This window comes from Ursus maritimus, unplaced genomic scaffold, assembly GCF_017311325.1.
Source record: "Ursus maritimus isolate PB19 unplaced genomic scaffold, ASM1731132v1 scaffold_33, whole genome shotgun sequence".
NCBI classification, from domain to species: Eukaryota; Metazoa; Chordata; class Mammalia; order Carnivora; family Ursidae; genus Ursus; species Ursus maritimus.
In genome coordinates, this window is record NW_024425897.1 from 29,484,933 (window position 1) to 29,499,932 (window position 15,000).

Here is a 15,000-nt window from a genome sequence, read left to right on the forward strand (position 1 = left end):
GGGGGGGGGGGGTCTGTGCACGTCACAACATCAAAGCCTCCCCGTTTCTTTTTGGGAAAGAAATGGATACAAATAAACATGTAAGAAAATGGAACCCGCATTCCCTGTTCAGGGGGCAGAGAGCTGTGCCCCTTCCAATCAGTGTCTGTAAACCAGATTTCTATCAATTAAGGTGCATTGTAAGTGTCGGCTCTTTCAGAGTTCGCCCTGATGTCTACTTCTGTAACGTGGCGCTGACAGGGAACTGATCACTCCTGTCCGGTTTTATTTGGGCAGACGGAGCCTTCCTGAAGAGGGGGCCTCTGCCGCACGAGGGAAGGAGGGTGAGGCTCAGTCCTCAAAGGGAAAGCCAGAGGGGCACCTGCGGCTCAGGAAACCCCAGCACAGCGAGATGCCGGAGGAACGCGCTCTGAAGACTCAGGGGTGTGCAGGCATGTGCCAGACGGAGCACGGAGAGCCCGTTAAGAAGCAAGAAACAGGGGTGCCTAGGCAGCTCAGTCAGTTAAGTAAGCATCTGCCTTCAGCTCAGCTCGCAATCCCGGGATCCCAGGATCAAGTCCCATACCAGGCTCCCTGCTCAGTGGGGAGACGGCTTCTCCCTCTCCCTCTCTCCCCAGCTTGTACTGTCTCTCTCAAATAAATAAATAAAATCTCTTAAAAAAAAGAAGAAATGTAATCCAAATGCTTGAACAAAAGATTTAAAAATATATGTGTGTGTGCTAATTTACTACAGAGCCTAGAGAGCTTTTCATGTATTTATAATTTACTGCAATGTTGGCTTCAGGAACAGCTGGATCCAGGTGCTCCCGCTATGGCACTGGAACCTGACTCTTCCCCACCTCCCAGCTCTGCCACACCCTGCACTGGGTTTTTCCTTGGGTTCCATGGGCGGGCTGTGGGAACGCCAAGCTTTCCCCCTCGTAATGGTAAGATGGTACAGCCCCCCCAGGTTGCCATTATTGCAGTTTTACTTTGGCTGAAAAGCCTGATTTTTTCCCCAGTGACCTCAGGTAATTCCAACATGCACTCCGATTGGACAGCCCAGACCGTACGACAGCCCTGAGCCAGCGGCTGTGGCTGGTGGACATAATGCTCTAATTGCCTTAACCCTGAGCGACGTGACCCACCCTGCAGCTGGAACTGAAAGTTTCCATGGGTTCCCATGTGGGAAGGGGGAGCTGGCGCCCCAAGAAAGAGAACCAGATTCCAGGGAGGCAAATAACAGCATCCATGGCACACACTCACGTCTGTTCTATAAATGCCGCACTCTGACGCCGGAGGACGCAGCGGGACCGCCAGGACAGCCCTGCCCCAGCCCAGGGCTGGCGATGGCTGGACAGTCAGAGGGCCAGTGCCCTTAACCCCGTGAGCCTAAGGGAGATGGGCACCACTCACTTGACAAGTCACCTACCCTGTGCACAGGAAGGGGTTAACGTGGCAGGTTGGCTTGTCCATAAATACCTGCGCACAGGAAAGGTCTGGCCCCTGCCAGCTCCTGGGAGGCGCCTTCTGAGTCCTCGGGACACTGTGCCTGACAAGAGTGTCATCGGTAACGGGGGGCCTGGGGCCACACGGGAGAGTCTATTCTGCAGTGTGATCTACGCTGGAGCCTGAAACAGTGTCAGCCTGACCTCTGGGGGCTGGGGACCCTGGACAGCGGGGCTGGAGTGGGCCCCCTGTTGCCACAACTCACAGGTGTGGTCACGCGCCCTTGCTGGGAGGGTTCCGTGTGGTCTCGGGGCGCCCCTGGGAGTGGCGGCTGGGAACTCCCGCCTGCTCCCCCGCCCCGCCCTCTGCACTCTTCTCTGCAAGGTTAGCCTGTCCTTCGGCAAACCGCAGCGGGAGTGAAACAGCGCTGCCCAGGGCTGTGAGTGCCTTCCTTGACTCACTGAGCCTGGGTGGTCTTGGGGTCTCTGGAAGGCACCATGGGTGCCCAGACGCCGGAGCCAGAACTCCACTCCAGCCTCTGAGAGAACCTTATTGAGGTCACCCTCCAAAGGTGAGGGCACACTGGGGAGCGCTCAGAAACTGCCACGCACACTGACACACGTGCATACACAATCCACACGCGTGTGCACAGAGGCACGCTCACGCACACGCTCAGAGCACAGACAGGGCGCGCCCGGAATCTGAGCCACTCAGGCCGTGTCGGCGACTCCGTCACATCTAGACATCACCTGCATTATTCACTTAGCATGTTTCTTCAAATTGGCCTGTTTTATACCTAAATACATTTTTTACTCAGAAAAGGAATGTTTATTCCATGTCACAAAAGGAAAGCCGTCATCACTCATGCCGGATTGAGGGGACGCATGAAAACAAAACAGTGTTCTCACATGCGGCGTGGGGCTGAGGCCTCAGGAGTGCGGGAGCTCGGGGTCTGCCCGGACAAAGCGGAACGCCTCTGGGATGAAGTCCCAAGAGGAACAGGAGAGGTGGCCTCTCACCTGTGGCTCCGTGCTGTCCAGGGCACAGGCTGCACCGACAGCCGGTCGGAGCACAGGGTGGAGGGAACCCCCGGGGCTAGGCCATGGGGGAGGCGCACTCTGGCAGCCATCGCTCACTCAGCAGACCGCCCCAGGGCACCTCACCCCTCGGTCTGGGGAGGCAGCGCCTTGCCCTCCAAGCAGTGAGTTCCTGCTGCCTGGCCCCGAGGGGCAGCCCACCTGCAAGCGTGCCCCCCCTGTACCACACCCAAGGCACACCTGCTCAGGCTTCCTCCTCCCAGGCTCCCAGGACCACTCCCCAAACACAGCCTCTAAAACACACTCCAAACAATGGCCTCGGGCCCGCAGTCCTGGTTGGCTCCAGGGCCGGCCCCGCCCCCACTGCTGAGAGCACCCCAGGCGCCCAGGGTCCCTGGGGCCGGTGGGGTCTCTGCAGACGGAGCCACAGAGAGGAGCCCGGCCAAGCTGCTGGCCTGGAGGGACTTTACTCAAGTAATGATGTCCACTTAATATGGCATTTTGTTCAAATTTCACCCCCGCCAAGGTACCTAATGAGCTTTCAAACAGGATGCGATGCTCGCAGAGCAGGCCTCCTGAGAGGCCACGAGGCAAGGCCACAGCCAGCGACAGATATGGGGTGGGAGGGCCAGGGGTTCCAGGCCCACGGATGGAAATGGCAGAGAGCTTTAGATGGGGGGGGCGGCAAGCCAGCAGGTGAGCCCTGAGGTCCCAGCGGCAGCACCGGTGTCCCTGTGTCGAGCGGTGACAAGGCACAGCCCTGCTCTCTTAGGCCTGCACACGGCGGTGTGGACAGGACGCCTGCGACCCACCGAAAGCAGAGACACCAGAGGGCAGGACGGTGGCAGGGCAGATGCGATGTGCCTGGGGTGCCTGCCTGCGCAACCATGCAAACGTGTCCGTGCTCCAGGAGCCCACGGCGCTTGGGGCAGGGCCTGGGGGCGCCTGGGAGGCAGCCGCGTACTCACTTTTTGGGCCTGTAATCCGGGATGGTCCTGTCCAGGGAGATGCGGTCGCTGAGCTGTGCGTTGTACCCATATTCCTCGTACTTGCTCTCTGTCTCCTGGCTGTCCTCACGCAGCGTGGCCGCCATGCCGCCCTGGCCCAGGCCCCCGGGCCCCTCCACCAGGCCAATGGGCTTGGCGAGGCCTGGCGGGAAACAGGAAAGGAAGGCGGTCAGGCAGGCCCCCGCACCCTCCTGCCCTCCCCAGCCTGTCCCCAGCCTTGGCGGCCACCACTTTCTTCCAAGCCCAACTCTAGAAATTCAAGGAAAGTATATTAATTAAAAATTTTTTTCAATAAAAGGAAGTTAACTTTAAAAATGCAAAGTGGGGCGCCTGGGTGGCACAGTGGTTAAGCATCTGCCTTCAGCTCAGGGCGTGATCCCGGCGTTATGGGATCGAGCCCCACATCAGGCTCCTCTGCTAGGAGCCTGCTTCTTCCTCTCCCACTCCCCCTGCTTGTGTTCCCTCTCTCGCTGGCTGTCTCTATCTCTGTCAAATAAATAAATAAAATCTTAAAAAAAATAAATAAATAAAAATGCAAAGTAATTGCCCACCTGCTCCCCGACCCTTGTGCTGTTGGTCTTTCTGACGTCACTGCACGCACACAGGGGGACGCTACCTGGAGCGTGTGGCCGCAGCCTCCTGGGAGCCCCAGAGCTCCCGACAAAGAGGGCATGGAGGCGCCCCGGACGGCGGAGAGGGACGGAGCCGACCTGGGAGACCAGGCTGGAGAAGAGGCCTGTGCGCACGCGGCTACCTGGGAAGGCCAGGCCTGGGGTTTGTTCTTCCGGAACGTTCTTCTAAGTGGCCACGTGTGCCAGAGAGGAACGCAGCTGGAGTGGAGACACGCACATGTGGGGGACGGCCCCTGGCTCTCTCTGGGACGGGTGACTCGGGCGTGCTGGCTCTGGGAGTGAGGCCGCGGGGCACCACCATTCAAGCCGCGGAAAGGCGGGAAGGGCTCCGGCTCGGCTGGGCAGTCCCCCAAGTGCAGGCTCCAGGGCACGCGGGCGGGGGGCTCTTCCCTGCGCCAACCGCCCCCTTGGGTTTGTTACAGGAATGAAACAAGGGGGCCACGCAGTAAGGGGCGCAAGCCGAAATCAAGTTGCACGGGCCTCCAGGCTGCACCAGCCCCAGAATAGCCAGCCCCCAGCCTCGCGGACCGGATGTCCCGCCCCGGAACCGCAGGCACCTTCCCGTCAGCCTGCGCGGCTGCCCTGCTTACGGCGCCGGCGCAGGAGGAGAGCTCCGGGCGCCTGGACCTCACAGTTTTCTGGAATATTCCATCTTGAGCTGGCAAACCGTGTTGGTATTTATGTAGGACCGAAGGACACACACAGCATGTAAAACTGAAAAATTGCATGACACACAAATTACTTCCGCTTCTTATTTTAATGTTGCAAAAATATATATACAATCACGCTACTTTTAAACGTCCCTGCTGCATTTTCCACTTTGCAAATCTGTAAATAGCCACCTCCCAAAGGCGGATGTGCCCCCGAACCTGAGGGGGCAGCAGTGTCGCGGATCATGGCCAGGCCCCTCAGGGGGCTCCGCTGCCCAAGGTGGGGGCCTGGGGGGGCGGGGAACCCAGGGTGTGGAGGCAGAGGGATCCCTGGAGTGTGGGTCTGGGAGTGGAGCCTGGAGGTTGGTTCCGCAGGTGGGGGGGGGAGTGGGGGAGGGGGCTGGGGGCGTGAGGGCCTGAGGGTGGGGGCTGGGGCTTGGGGGCTCGAGGGGGGTGGATTCCAGAGGGGGTAGGGTCTGAGGGTAGGGGCGGAGTGCTGGGGGGGCCTGGGGGCATGAGGGCCCTGGGGTGCGGCCCTAGGGGGTTCGGAGGGTGGGGCCTGAGTGTGGGGTCGGGAGGTGGGGGGTGCGGGGTGGGGGCCAGGGTTTGGGGGCAGGGGAGCCCTGGGGCGGGAGCCCCAGGGGATGGGGCTTGAGGGTGGGGACCGTGGGGGGGGGGGGCTGGGGGCGTGAGGGCCGGGGGAGAGACCCCCGCAGTGGGGTGGAGGGCGGGGCCTGAGGGTTGGTGGACCCCAGGAGTGGGGTGGGCCCGGGGTCCGGGGCGGACAGGGCTGGGCTGGAGGAGAGGGAGGACCCAGCTTGTACGGGGTCAGGCCCCGAAAACTCACGGGGCTGCTTCCTGTCACTGTCGCTTGTAAAAGGGAGACACGCACACGTGAGACACTCCTAACGGTGCGGAGAGCTATGAAAAGGGACGGGACGGGGGGTGTCCTGGGCAAGCCCCAGTCTGCAAAGGACGTGACTTTGCCGGTTGTCCGCACGCGTGGTAGCTTCAGGGTCTGGCTCTGGCTCTGTGGGGGGACTGCCTCCCAGGACGTCCGCAGGGAGCGGGAGGCTCAGTCCGCCGCCCCCCTCCTCCTCCCTCCACTCTTCCCTGCTGCACCTCTATTCTCGGTTGTTCCGGGGTCACCTTTGTGACTTTGGGGGAGCACTTTGGGCTCTATTTCTGGAAGTGTCACTTTAGACAGCGTCTGTCCGCTCCCTAGCAGGTTAAAGGAACGATTAGCCTTCCCCCGGGACTTCTGCTCCGTGGGTATAGGTTTCAGTTATATACATTTTTCAGTTATGGGGACGTGCAAACGTACGGGGATAAGCTAGAGGTTAGTCAGCAACGCTTAAAATTTTGTCACGAAGGTAGACTCTGTGGCAAGTGTTCTTACAACAATAAAAATCTTAAAAATAACACATGGAATTACCCCCAGGAGGACGGAAATAGCTACACCGTAGCTTTCACGTTGTCTGGTGTTGTCAAGGTCACTTAGAACAGCTGACTTTGCTCTACAGCCTCGCCCAGCTCCCCACGGCCGGTCTGCAGGTGGGTTCTAAAATGAGGAGCGAGCCCACCTCACCACCCTGTTGCTGGCTGTGGGGCGAGCATCAGGGGAGCCACGGAGCCCACGCGGCCCAGCCTGACCACACTCACGCCCCTCAGCGGAATGTCCAGGCAGCCTCGCTTGCTCTCCAGACACAATTCATTCCCCAAAATCATGTGCGTTTTGGTTGGCTTTAGGCTTGGATGTTGACTTTCTGTGCACTTTTCCGGGTGGAGAGGTAAGGCTGCTTAGTAACAATATTCATGAAGCACGGGCTTCAGGCACAGGACTGCGGCCAACAGTCACGCCTGGCCACGTCCCGGGCCCGGACAAGAGCCGTGTGCTCAGAGGAGGCCGGCCGATTCCAAGGGGATGGGAGGCAGGAAGCCTGTGACACAGGGCAGCCCACGACGCCAGCGTTCCCTAAAGTCTGAAATTTGCACAAGGGTGTTTCCTCGGTTTGGGTGCTTTTACGGAAAGTGAAAGATGGATGTCCCCGTCAGGAGGGAGCCCCCCAAACATGCATGTGGACGGAGGCGCAGAGGGCAAGGCCCTGGGAGCCCCTTGGTCCAGTTCGAGCCTAGCAGGTGGTCCTGAGTGTCCGGGGGCCAGGCCTTAACCCCAGACTGCTGGTTTGTGGGAGATGGGGTCCCGGGCAGCTTTGGGGTGCTGGGGTCCCTCATCAGCTCTTAGAGACACTCTACTGCTTCTCCTTGGCAGTAATCGTGCTATAAAGTCCCCGAGCATGGACTTCGTTGCCCCCAGGGAGGCATCACCACCGCCAGGCTCTGGTCACCACATTTCCATCAGCCCGCCAATATGCCCCGTGGTTTTCCGTGTGTTTCTGTCAACGTCACCTCACTGAACCTGTTCTGCGGACTCGCTAGCCGGCGGCGTATGGCTCACGTGGGAACCAAGCCTTCGCAACACCCGCGTGTTCTCAGCAAGGCGCAGCCTCCGCCTCCCTGCCCCCGTCCTTCAGCTGCAGGCCTGGGGCCGTTAGAAACAGCGGAACCACGCGAGAAAGAGGTGCTGACAGACCTTGCACGGGACGCTGGCTCAGGTGGGAGCGTTGAGGCACCGCCACGCCTCGTCCACCCCGGGGCCGGCCTCAGACTTCCCGCCACTCCGCCTGCGCCCTCCAACCCCCCGAAGACCACCAGGCACCAACCTGGATATAAACAAACCCAGGAAGCGGGCGGACAACCGACGCAGCACCGCCCGCGGAGTGACCGATTGAGCCGCAGAGCGTGGGCAGCGCCTGGGCCCAGCGGCCGCACCCCTGGGACCCACCACCTCGGCGGGGTGGGGCACAACGTCCCTGTTCCCGCCACCGCCCTCGCGGGCTCATCTCTCATTACTCAGGCCACCAAACGGCCCGCAGCCGTGTGGGCTGGCCCTGGGGACCTGGAGGTGTGGAGACGGGGTCTCTGCAGAGGTCATCAGTTAAGACGAGGTCATCATGAATTGGGGTGCGTCCTAACCCGACGACTGCCGTCCTTGTAGGCAGAGGGGATTTTGGATGCAGACGCACGCCAAGAGAAGATGGCCACGTGACCACCCAGACAGAGACTGGAGGGATGTGGCCACCGCCAGCGAACTCGTGGGGCCCCCAGGAGCTGGAGGAAGCTGGAAGCACCCTCCCCCGGGGCCCTGCCCAACCTGGACTTCAGGCATCTGGCGTCCAGACGGTAAAGCAATGAATGTCTGTTGTTTCGACGGTCGGGAGCGCGGTGCTTTCTCCTGGCGGCCCTGAGAACTGACCGGCAGACCCGCCGCCCACATGGCTGCTCAGACCTGGCCCCACTGCTCAGACTTGCCCCCAGCAGGCTGTGACAACGGGACGGGATGCACGGATGGGAACCGCCCCTCTCGTGGGCCGGCCCTCGGCCCCTCTGGAGGCAGCGCACAGCGCAAAGGCCCCCCGGGCATCCAGAGCAGGAGGGAGGGGCGGCTTTTCCTGTTCAAAACCCTCCACTTCCTGGTGCGCCCCAGACTCCTTGTTCCACCCTTGAATGAGAAGTGATTTTGAGAACAATGGGGGATTTGCATGCATTAGCTCAGCCTTTGAAACATCCGTCCAGCTGACTTCTCTGGCAATTAAACAGAAGCCACATCTCCTGCTTGTTACCCTGGGACTTCTGGGGGTCACGGGCTGGTTGTGACAGCTGACGGTCATCACACGGGACGCCCGTGTGGCCCTTGGGTCCTACCCCAGTGCTTTTATCTCCGCATTTCACAAGCGGACACCTGAGGCTCACCGAGGCCACACGGCCTCCTACCCACGCGCTTTAAACGTCAAATTACCTCAAAGAAGAATTTTCAGGGGAACCAGTGACGGTCACCAGTTGTACATTTTGACATCGAGGATGTTAATTACAGCCGCCTATTACTTTCAGTACCATTTCACGCTGCGCGCCGGCAACGGTAGGAGGGACAGCCCCTCGCGGAGCGTTTTCACGGAGGCACCTGGTTTGTGAGCGCAAGGCTGTGTGTCCATCACGCGCCTCTGCACCAGGTCCGCGTGCTCTTGGGGGAGCCCCGGGAGTGTGCTGTAGATGGCCACAGGAGGCTCTCGGACACCTGCTCATGGACACGTGCGCCTCGAGGACACTGCCCCTCTGGGCAGGTCAAGGGGCTCCCCCGATCATGCGGCCACCCCTCCCCAGTCCTTGCCCCCCGCCCCGGTCGGGTTGGAGACAAACACCCACAGCCGCGTGGCATGAGGAGAGGGCAGCTGGCCGTGGAGAATGAGTGTGGCCCCGTGGCGGTGATGTGGAAACTAAGGAGAAAGAGAAATTATGACATTTCCTTACTACCTACAGTCCATTGACGAGTCCTGGAAACAGAGTGACCTTCCTCTAGGGACTCAGCTGAGGGCAACAGGCAATCGTAGCCCGACCCCCAGGACCCTGTGAGTCTACGTGAACATATAAAAATCCCTTTGAAACGTTCCTTTATCTCTAAACCCCCAAGATACATGTTGGCAATCATCCCCCAAGCTTATGACCCACCGATACACACCCGAAGGGTCTCATGACTCAGCTTTTATTAGACGGTAATAAATGACCCTTTCCCAACACTGGCTAGCCCCTCAAGGTCCTGGAAACCTTGCTTCCAAAATTCCTTAGAGATTTCCTTTCTCCCTAACCCCCTCCCAACTTGAGGGTATATACTGGGCCACTCCTCATGACCCTGTGCAGCTCTTTCTGCCCACAGGTCCTGTCCCGTGCTTGAATAAAACCACCTTTTTGCACCGAAGGCTCTCAAGTGTTCTTTCTTGGCCGTGAGCTTCGATCCCATCTTTCCTACACCAACACACCCAGACTGAATACTAGCCCAGGCTGGGCGCATCTGGGGGACCCCTTTTCACATCCGAGAGGGGCCGCACGCCTCTCAAAAACTGAGCTTCCAGCAGGCATTCCGGAACCTTCTTCAGCTGGGCAGGAAGCCGTGACGACCAAGCCCTCCCCGGGTCCTCCAGTACCGCGATGCGCTGGACGTGGCGTTGCTCAGGGAGAGGGTCAGGACGGGGTCAGGAGGACGCGCCCACACTCCGTCCTCCCGCTGGAGAAGTCTGTGTTTTGCTTTCCGCTTCCACTTGGAATTACTGCCAGAAGTGTCGTCTCCTCTGTTATTATATACAAGACCGCATCTAATTAATAATTATCTTCTACAGCGTACTATCCCATGGAACGGATGCATAAATATTCGCTTCGCGGGTCCTGCGTGCGTGTACGTTGGTTTGGTGGCTTCTTCGGCTCTAGCTCTCTCCGGGGCCAGCCCCCTCCCACACCCGGTGTGGTTGTCACCCCCGGTTCCAGCAGACACTTCATCCCGCGGGACACAGTGACGGCCGACGGTGGGCATGTGCCGAGTGGGTCACGTCACCAGCAGAGAGCGCCCCTCCTCTGGTATCTCGAGCACCCAGAACAAGGGGCGGGAGGGCCAGCTTTGTCTGCACAAAGGGGTTCCGCCCACTCAGGTGCCCTCCATCCTGGAGCAGGTGGCCCGGAGCTTGGCGGGCTAAGGGAGAGCAGCCCGCGGCGGAGCTTGGGCAGACGGTGGCTCTCCCAGGGGCCCGGCTGGCCCAGGGGTCCTGGTAGAGGCGGCAGAGGTGGGCCCCCGGCTATGGGCTATGGAAAGCGAGTTGTCAGGGTCGGGCACCCACTGCTTCTAGAATGTTCTCTGCTCTGGGGCTCTTGCTTAGTGAGCCGGGTTTGGTTTCAGAGGTCCTTGTGGTCGTGGGAGGGGAGCGTGTGCTTTCGCCAAAGGCCTCCAGAAGCCCACAGCCTTTTGCTTCTATGAATGATCATGTGAAGCTCCTGTCACGTGACCCGAGGGAGCGCACGTTCTAATTACGAGAGACAATCTGGAAGCCGTCACAGCGAGGAGGTGGCCGTGTCTGAGATCCGAGAGCTCCTACTCACACGTGGGAACCCGCGGGGCCTGGCCCAGGGCCGGCAGCAGCCCGTCGGGGGTGGACTCGGGTGCTGGGCTGAGGGACTGGGGCCGCTGCCCAGACACCATCACTTGACTTACGAGAACACGGTGGCTGTCCCTCGGTACCTGTGTCGCGGGGCTGGGAGTGGGTGCCCCGTGCTCCAGACCTGACTCAGCCTAAGACAGCAGATCTTCCAGCCTTCAAGAGAAGGCCGCAAGACAGGTGCAGCTCTGAATATCGGCAACTCATTCGTGTTTTCAAAAAAATAGCATTAAGTTAACAAAGAGGGTCTGCCTCTGTCAGCTCGGGGGCTGACATAATGGCTCCCAAAGATCCTCCTTCAGTGGGGCTTTGCAGATGGGATCACCGCAAGGACCCTGAGAGGCGGCGATGTCCGGGGTCGTCCCAGAGAGACCTACGTGCCATCAGATGCCCTTGAAGCAGAGAGGCGGAGGGAGGTTTGACGCGCAGTCGAGGGGACCACGAGATCTGAAGACAGAGCCCGGATGGAAGGGACGCCTGGGCCCCCAGAAGCTGGAAGGGGCTGGAAGGACCCTCCCTTGCAGGCTCGAGAGAGCCCAGCCCTGGCCACAGCTCGGTGTTAGCCCAGGGACACCCATTTTGGGCTTCTGACCTCCAGAACTGTGAGAGAATAAATCTGGGTTGCTTTAAGCCCGTCAACATGCGATGATTTGTCCCGGCAGCCCCTGGCACAGAGCAAGGGACCGGGGCAGAGGGCATGCCATCAGTGCTGTGCCCCCGGGGATCCCAAGGCCTGGTGCAGCCTTCGGAGCTGTGTGTGTAACCACCACACCACACTGCCTCGGCCCCGGGGCTCCTCACGTTGGTACGGTGACCTTGTGGGCAGCCTGCAGTCCCCTGACGGCTCCCCCAACCTGCGTGCCAGGAGGAGGCAGGGAGGCACAGACCCCTGTGCTCCCAGGGACAGGGACGGAGGAACCAGCAGGTGCAGGGGCGGCTCCCAGTGGCCGCATTCAGGGCTGGGAGGCTAGGTCTGGAGTCGTCCCCGGACCCACGGAGCCGGGGCCCAAAACAGCTGTTTCTACGGACGGCCTGGACATTTCAGAGGAGCGCAGCCAACACGGAGGGCGCGGGAGGGGCTCGGGGCTCCGAGCAAGTCTCAGCGGCACTGCCCCACGAGAGAGGTTTCCGGTGCAAGCCTGGGCTCCCGGCTGCTGTGGAAGGATCCAGCCGCCCGACGGCACGCATGTGTCGGGCACAGGGCCCACACAGGCACCGGTGCTCAGCTCCCCGCCCCCAGCCCGTTTCGCACGGCTGCCTAGAGGTTAAGGGGTTGTGCCCTGGATGGGTGGTGAGGGCGGTGGGTTGAATAGTGGCCCCAAAAGCTGGAGCCCGTGGGTGTGGCCTGATTGGGAACAGGGCTTTGCTGGTGTAAGGTAAGTACTTAGAGACGAGGGCGCCCGGGGTTAGGGTGGACCCCAGATCCGAAGACCCGTGTCCTGATCATTTAGGGGGGCTCGAAGAGACACACACACGGAGGAGAAGCCACACGGGGATGGAGACGAGATGGAGTCAAGCCCAGGAACGCCCAGGAGGGCCGGGAACCACAGGAGCTGGAGAGACGCCTGGCCATTCCTCCTCCCCCGAGCCTCCAGGAGGCGTCAACCTGCCAACACTGATGTCAGGCTTCTGGCCTCCAAACCGGGAGGGAAGAAATCCCTGCTGTTTCAGGCCACCATTTGTGGTCATCTGTTATAACTGCCAGCAGGACCCTCATATACGGGGGGAGGAGGAGGGGGAATGGGGAGGGGCAGAGGGGGAGGGTGTGGGACAAGAGGGGAGGGGAGGAGGGGGAAGAGGAAGGGAAGGAAGGTGTGGGTAGGGAGGGGGAGGGGGCATGGGGGAAGGAGGGGAGAAGTTCTAGGGAAAGGGACAGGGGCGGACACTCTGGATGCTTGGCCAGTATCTATTTTCTCCATCCTTTTCATTAGTAGAACCACAGTTCGTTTGGGGCAGAAATGAGTTCAGCTAAAATGCTCTGCTCCCTGGGCTGACCTTGCAGCCAGGGCTGGCATGGGACCAAGATCTGATCAATAAGATTTAAGTGGAATTTGCTGGGTGGAGTTTCTGGGAAATATGTCTAAAAGGCACAGACTCAGCTGGCGTATGTGGGGTTTTTGCCTTTTACCTGCGGTCCCTACCTCTTTCTCCTGCCTGGAACTAGGACTCAATGCCCGGGGCTGGAGCAGCCACCCTGCAACCATGAGGCTGAATGCCACACACTAGGAAGGGAGGGGCTGGAACCAAACGGGTTTGGGCCCTTGAGGACAGCCCTGAGGGGAACAGACCCCACTGCAGTCAGGCCGTGGGCATCGGGGCTGCTACAACACCGTCAATTCCGTCTCCCAGAGATGGCAGGGAGTAGGCTCTGCAGCCAGGGGCCAGCTGCCTCCCTGCAGTGCCCCCTCCCCCAAGGAGGCCGGGGCTGGCCATTCTGGGGCCCCTTCCAGCCCCTCCCCAGAAGAGTCGCGTCACAGCTGCAGCCCACGCCTCCCAGACAGGGTACTAGCACACATGGGTGGCTGCAGAGTCTTCAGTGCGGGCGGAAGCGCGGGAGGAAGCGCGGTTTTCAAGCCCCCAGCTTCTTTGAGTCACAGATCCCATCTGTCACAGTGACTTCAGCCAACATTCCAGGAGGAGACAGCCCCAGTCAGACGCTGCGGTCACAGCTAATCTGGGGGGGGGGGGGCAGAGCAGAGGGCCTCGGGAGGCGGGGAGGCCAGCCCCACCCACGAGGCTGGGCAGGAGTGCCCTCAGCATCCAGGTCCCCCGCGTGGCAGGCCAGCGGACCTGGCCACCCTGGATCCACCAAGAATCTTAGATTTGAATCAACACGACCAGTTGCTAAAAAGCAATAAATATCTGACAAGATGGGAAGAAATTACAAGGACAGACGTGAAGAGAAATGGGAATCTGTGAGACGAGTGCTTTTTCGGAGGGGGGATGGGTTGAGGAGGGGGGTCGTCCTGAATACCACAAACTCCACGTTTCAAAGGGAGAAGAATTCAGGGGGCCAGATGGCTCCCTGTGTGGGGCACGCTGCCTTGGACGGGGTGGGAGGGTCCACTCACAGCCCCGGGAGCCTGGAAAGGCAGGCGCAAAACTCCTGTCTACCATGGGTCCCACGAGGCTGAGGACTGACGTCCCCTGACGGCGACCACACCTGTCACACATGCCAGGGCCCCGCGCAGAGGCGGAGAGGACGGGCTGCCCCCACTACCCTCACGCCTCAGGTCGCCTGGCAGGTGGGACTCCAAGGCTCGCAGTGGACAGACCGCCTCTCACCGGCCAGGGCTCCAGGCCGTGCCCTCTCGCATACTCGACCTTGGTGGGCGCCTTCGTGGGGAGAGTGGGGTGGAAACAGCAGTGAGCAGGGCACCCCGCCCGCGCCCAGCCCCTCTCTTGCTTTGCCCTATAAAAATGTAGGCCAATCCGACACGGCTGCTATTAGTTTTGATGGTTGCAAAGTGGACGTAAAAGCAGCAGGCCCGCGTGGCTTTGTGGGCGGTGGCTCTGCCCCGGGTCCACGCACCCACTCCCCATGTGCTGGATTCCATCTCAGGCAGGTCTGTTAAGGGTCTCGGGGGACCCAAACTTGTGTCGTGTTGTCAGTAGCCGAAGACGGACCGCCCTTCGGGAACCGTGAAGTCATGAATATTTTGCAGGACGTGGCAGTACCTGTAAGATATATTCTCACTTGAGACCAGCCGAGTGCTTGATAAATCTTCATACGTAACGTGAATATTTATGGGGCCGGAGCACGCAGAATAAGGAGTGCTGGAAATACCTGGCAAATGTTTCCTGGCTCTCTCTTTGTAAGCTCGTCCTGTGGCCGGCTCCGTCCCACTCCAGTTTGGGTCTCCTGAGTGCTGGGGAGTGGGCATGGGGACATTTGGGCATCCTGCCCCGCAGCGGCCACCTGGCCCTGAGTGCGGCTGCACGGGAGGTGGGAGTGGTCAGGTCCCTGGCCTCTGACGAGGGACGTGCTCTGGCCACGCTGGGCTGGCTTGTGCCAGCTGGCTTGCTGGCTGCCCCAGCCCCAGGACCCGGCTCACAGCCGTGCTCACTGAGCAGGCGCAGGGAGAAAATGCGCGTGGATCGATGATAGCAGGGCGGGCGCTGCGGGCTCCCCACCAGAAGGACACGGAGCCGGAGCGTGGGTGCCGCCCCCGAGCTCCACCAGGGGACAGTAACCCTCCAGACAAGGA

At 60.5% G+C, this 15,000-nt stretch overlaps 1 protein-coding gene across 1 annotated transcript in view; it reads right to left on the reverse strand.

The window, feature by feature from the left end:
- The window catches only part of GALNT9 (polypeptide N-acetylgalactosaminyltransferase 9), a 78,384-nt gene that overhangs the window by 49,080 nt on the left and 14,304 nt on the right, over positions 1-15,000 (reverse strand). The window contains exon 3 of the mRNA XM_040619425.1: positions 3,434-3,614. Coding sequence (XP_040475359.1) covers positions 3,434-3,614 — 181 coding nt within the window. The remainder of the gene's footprint in view (positions 1-3,433; positions 3,615-15,000) is intronic.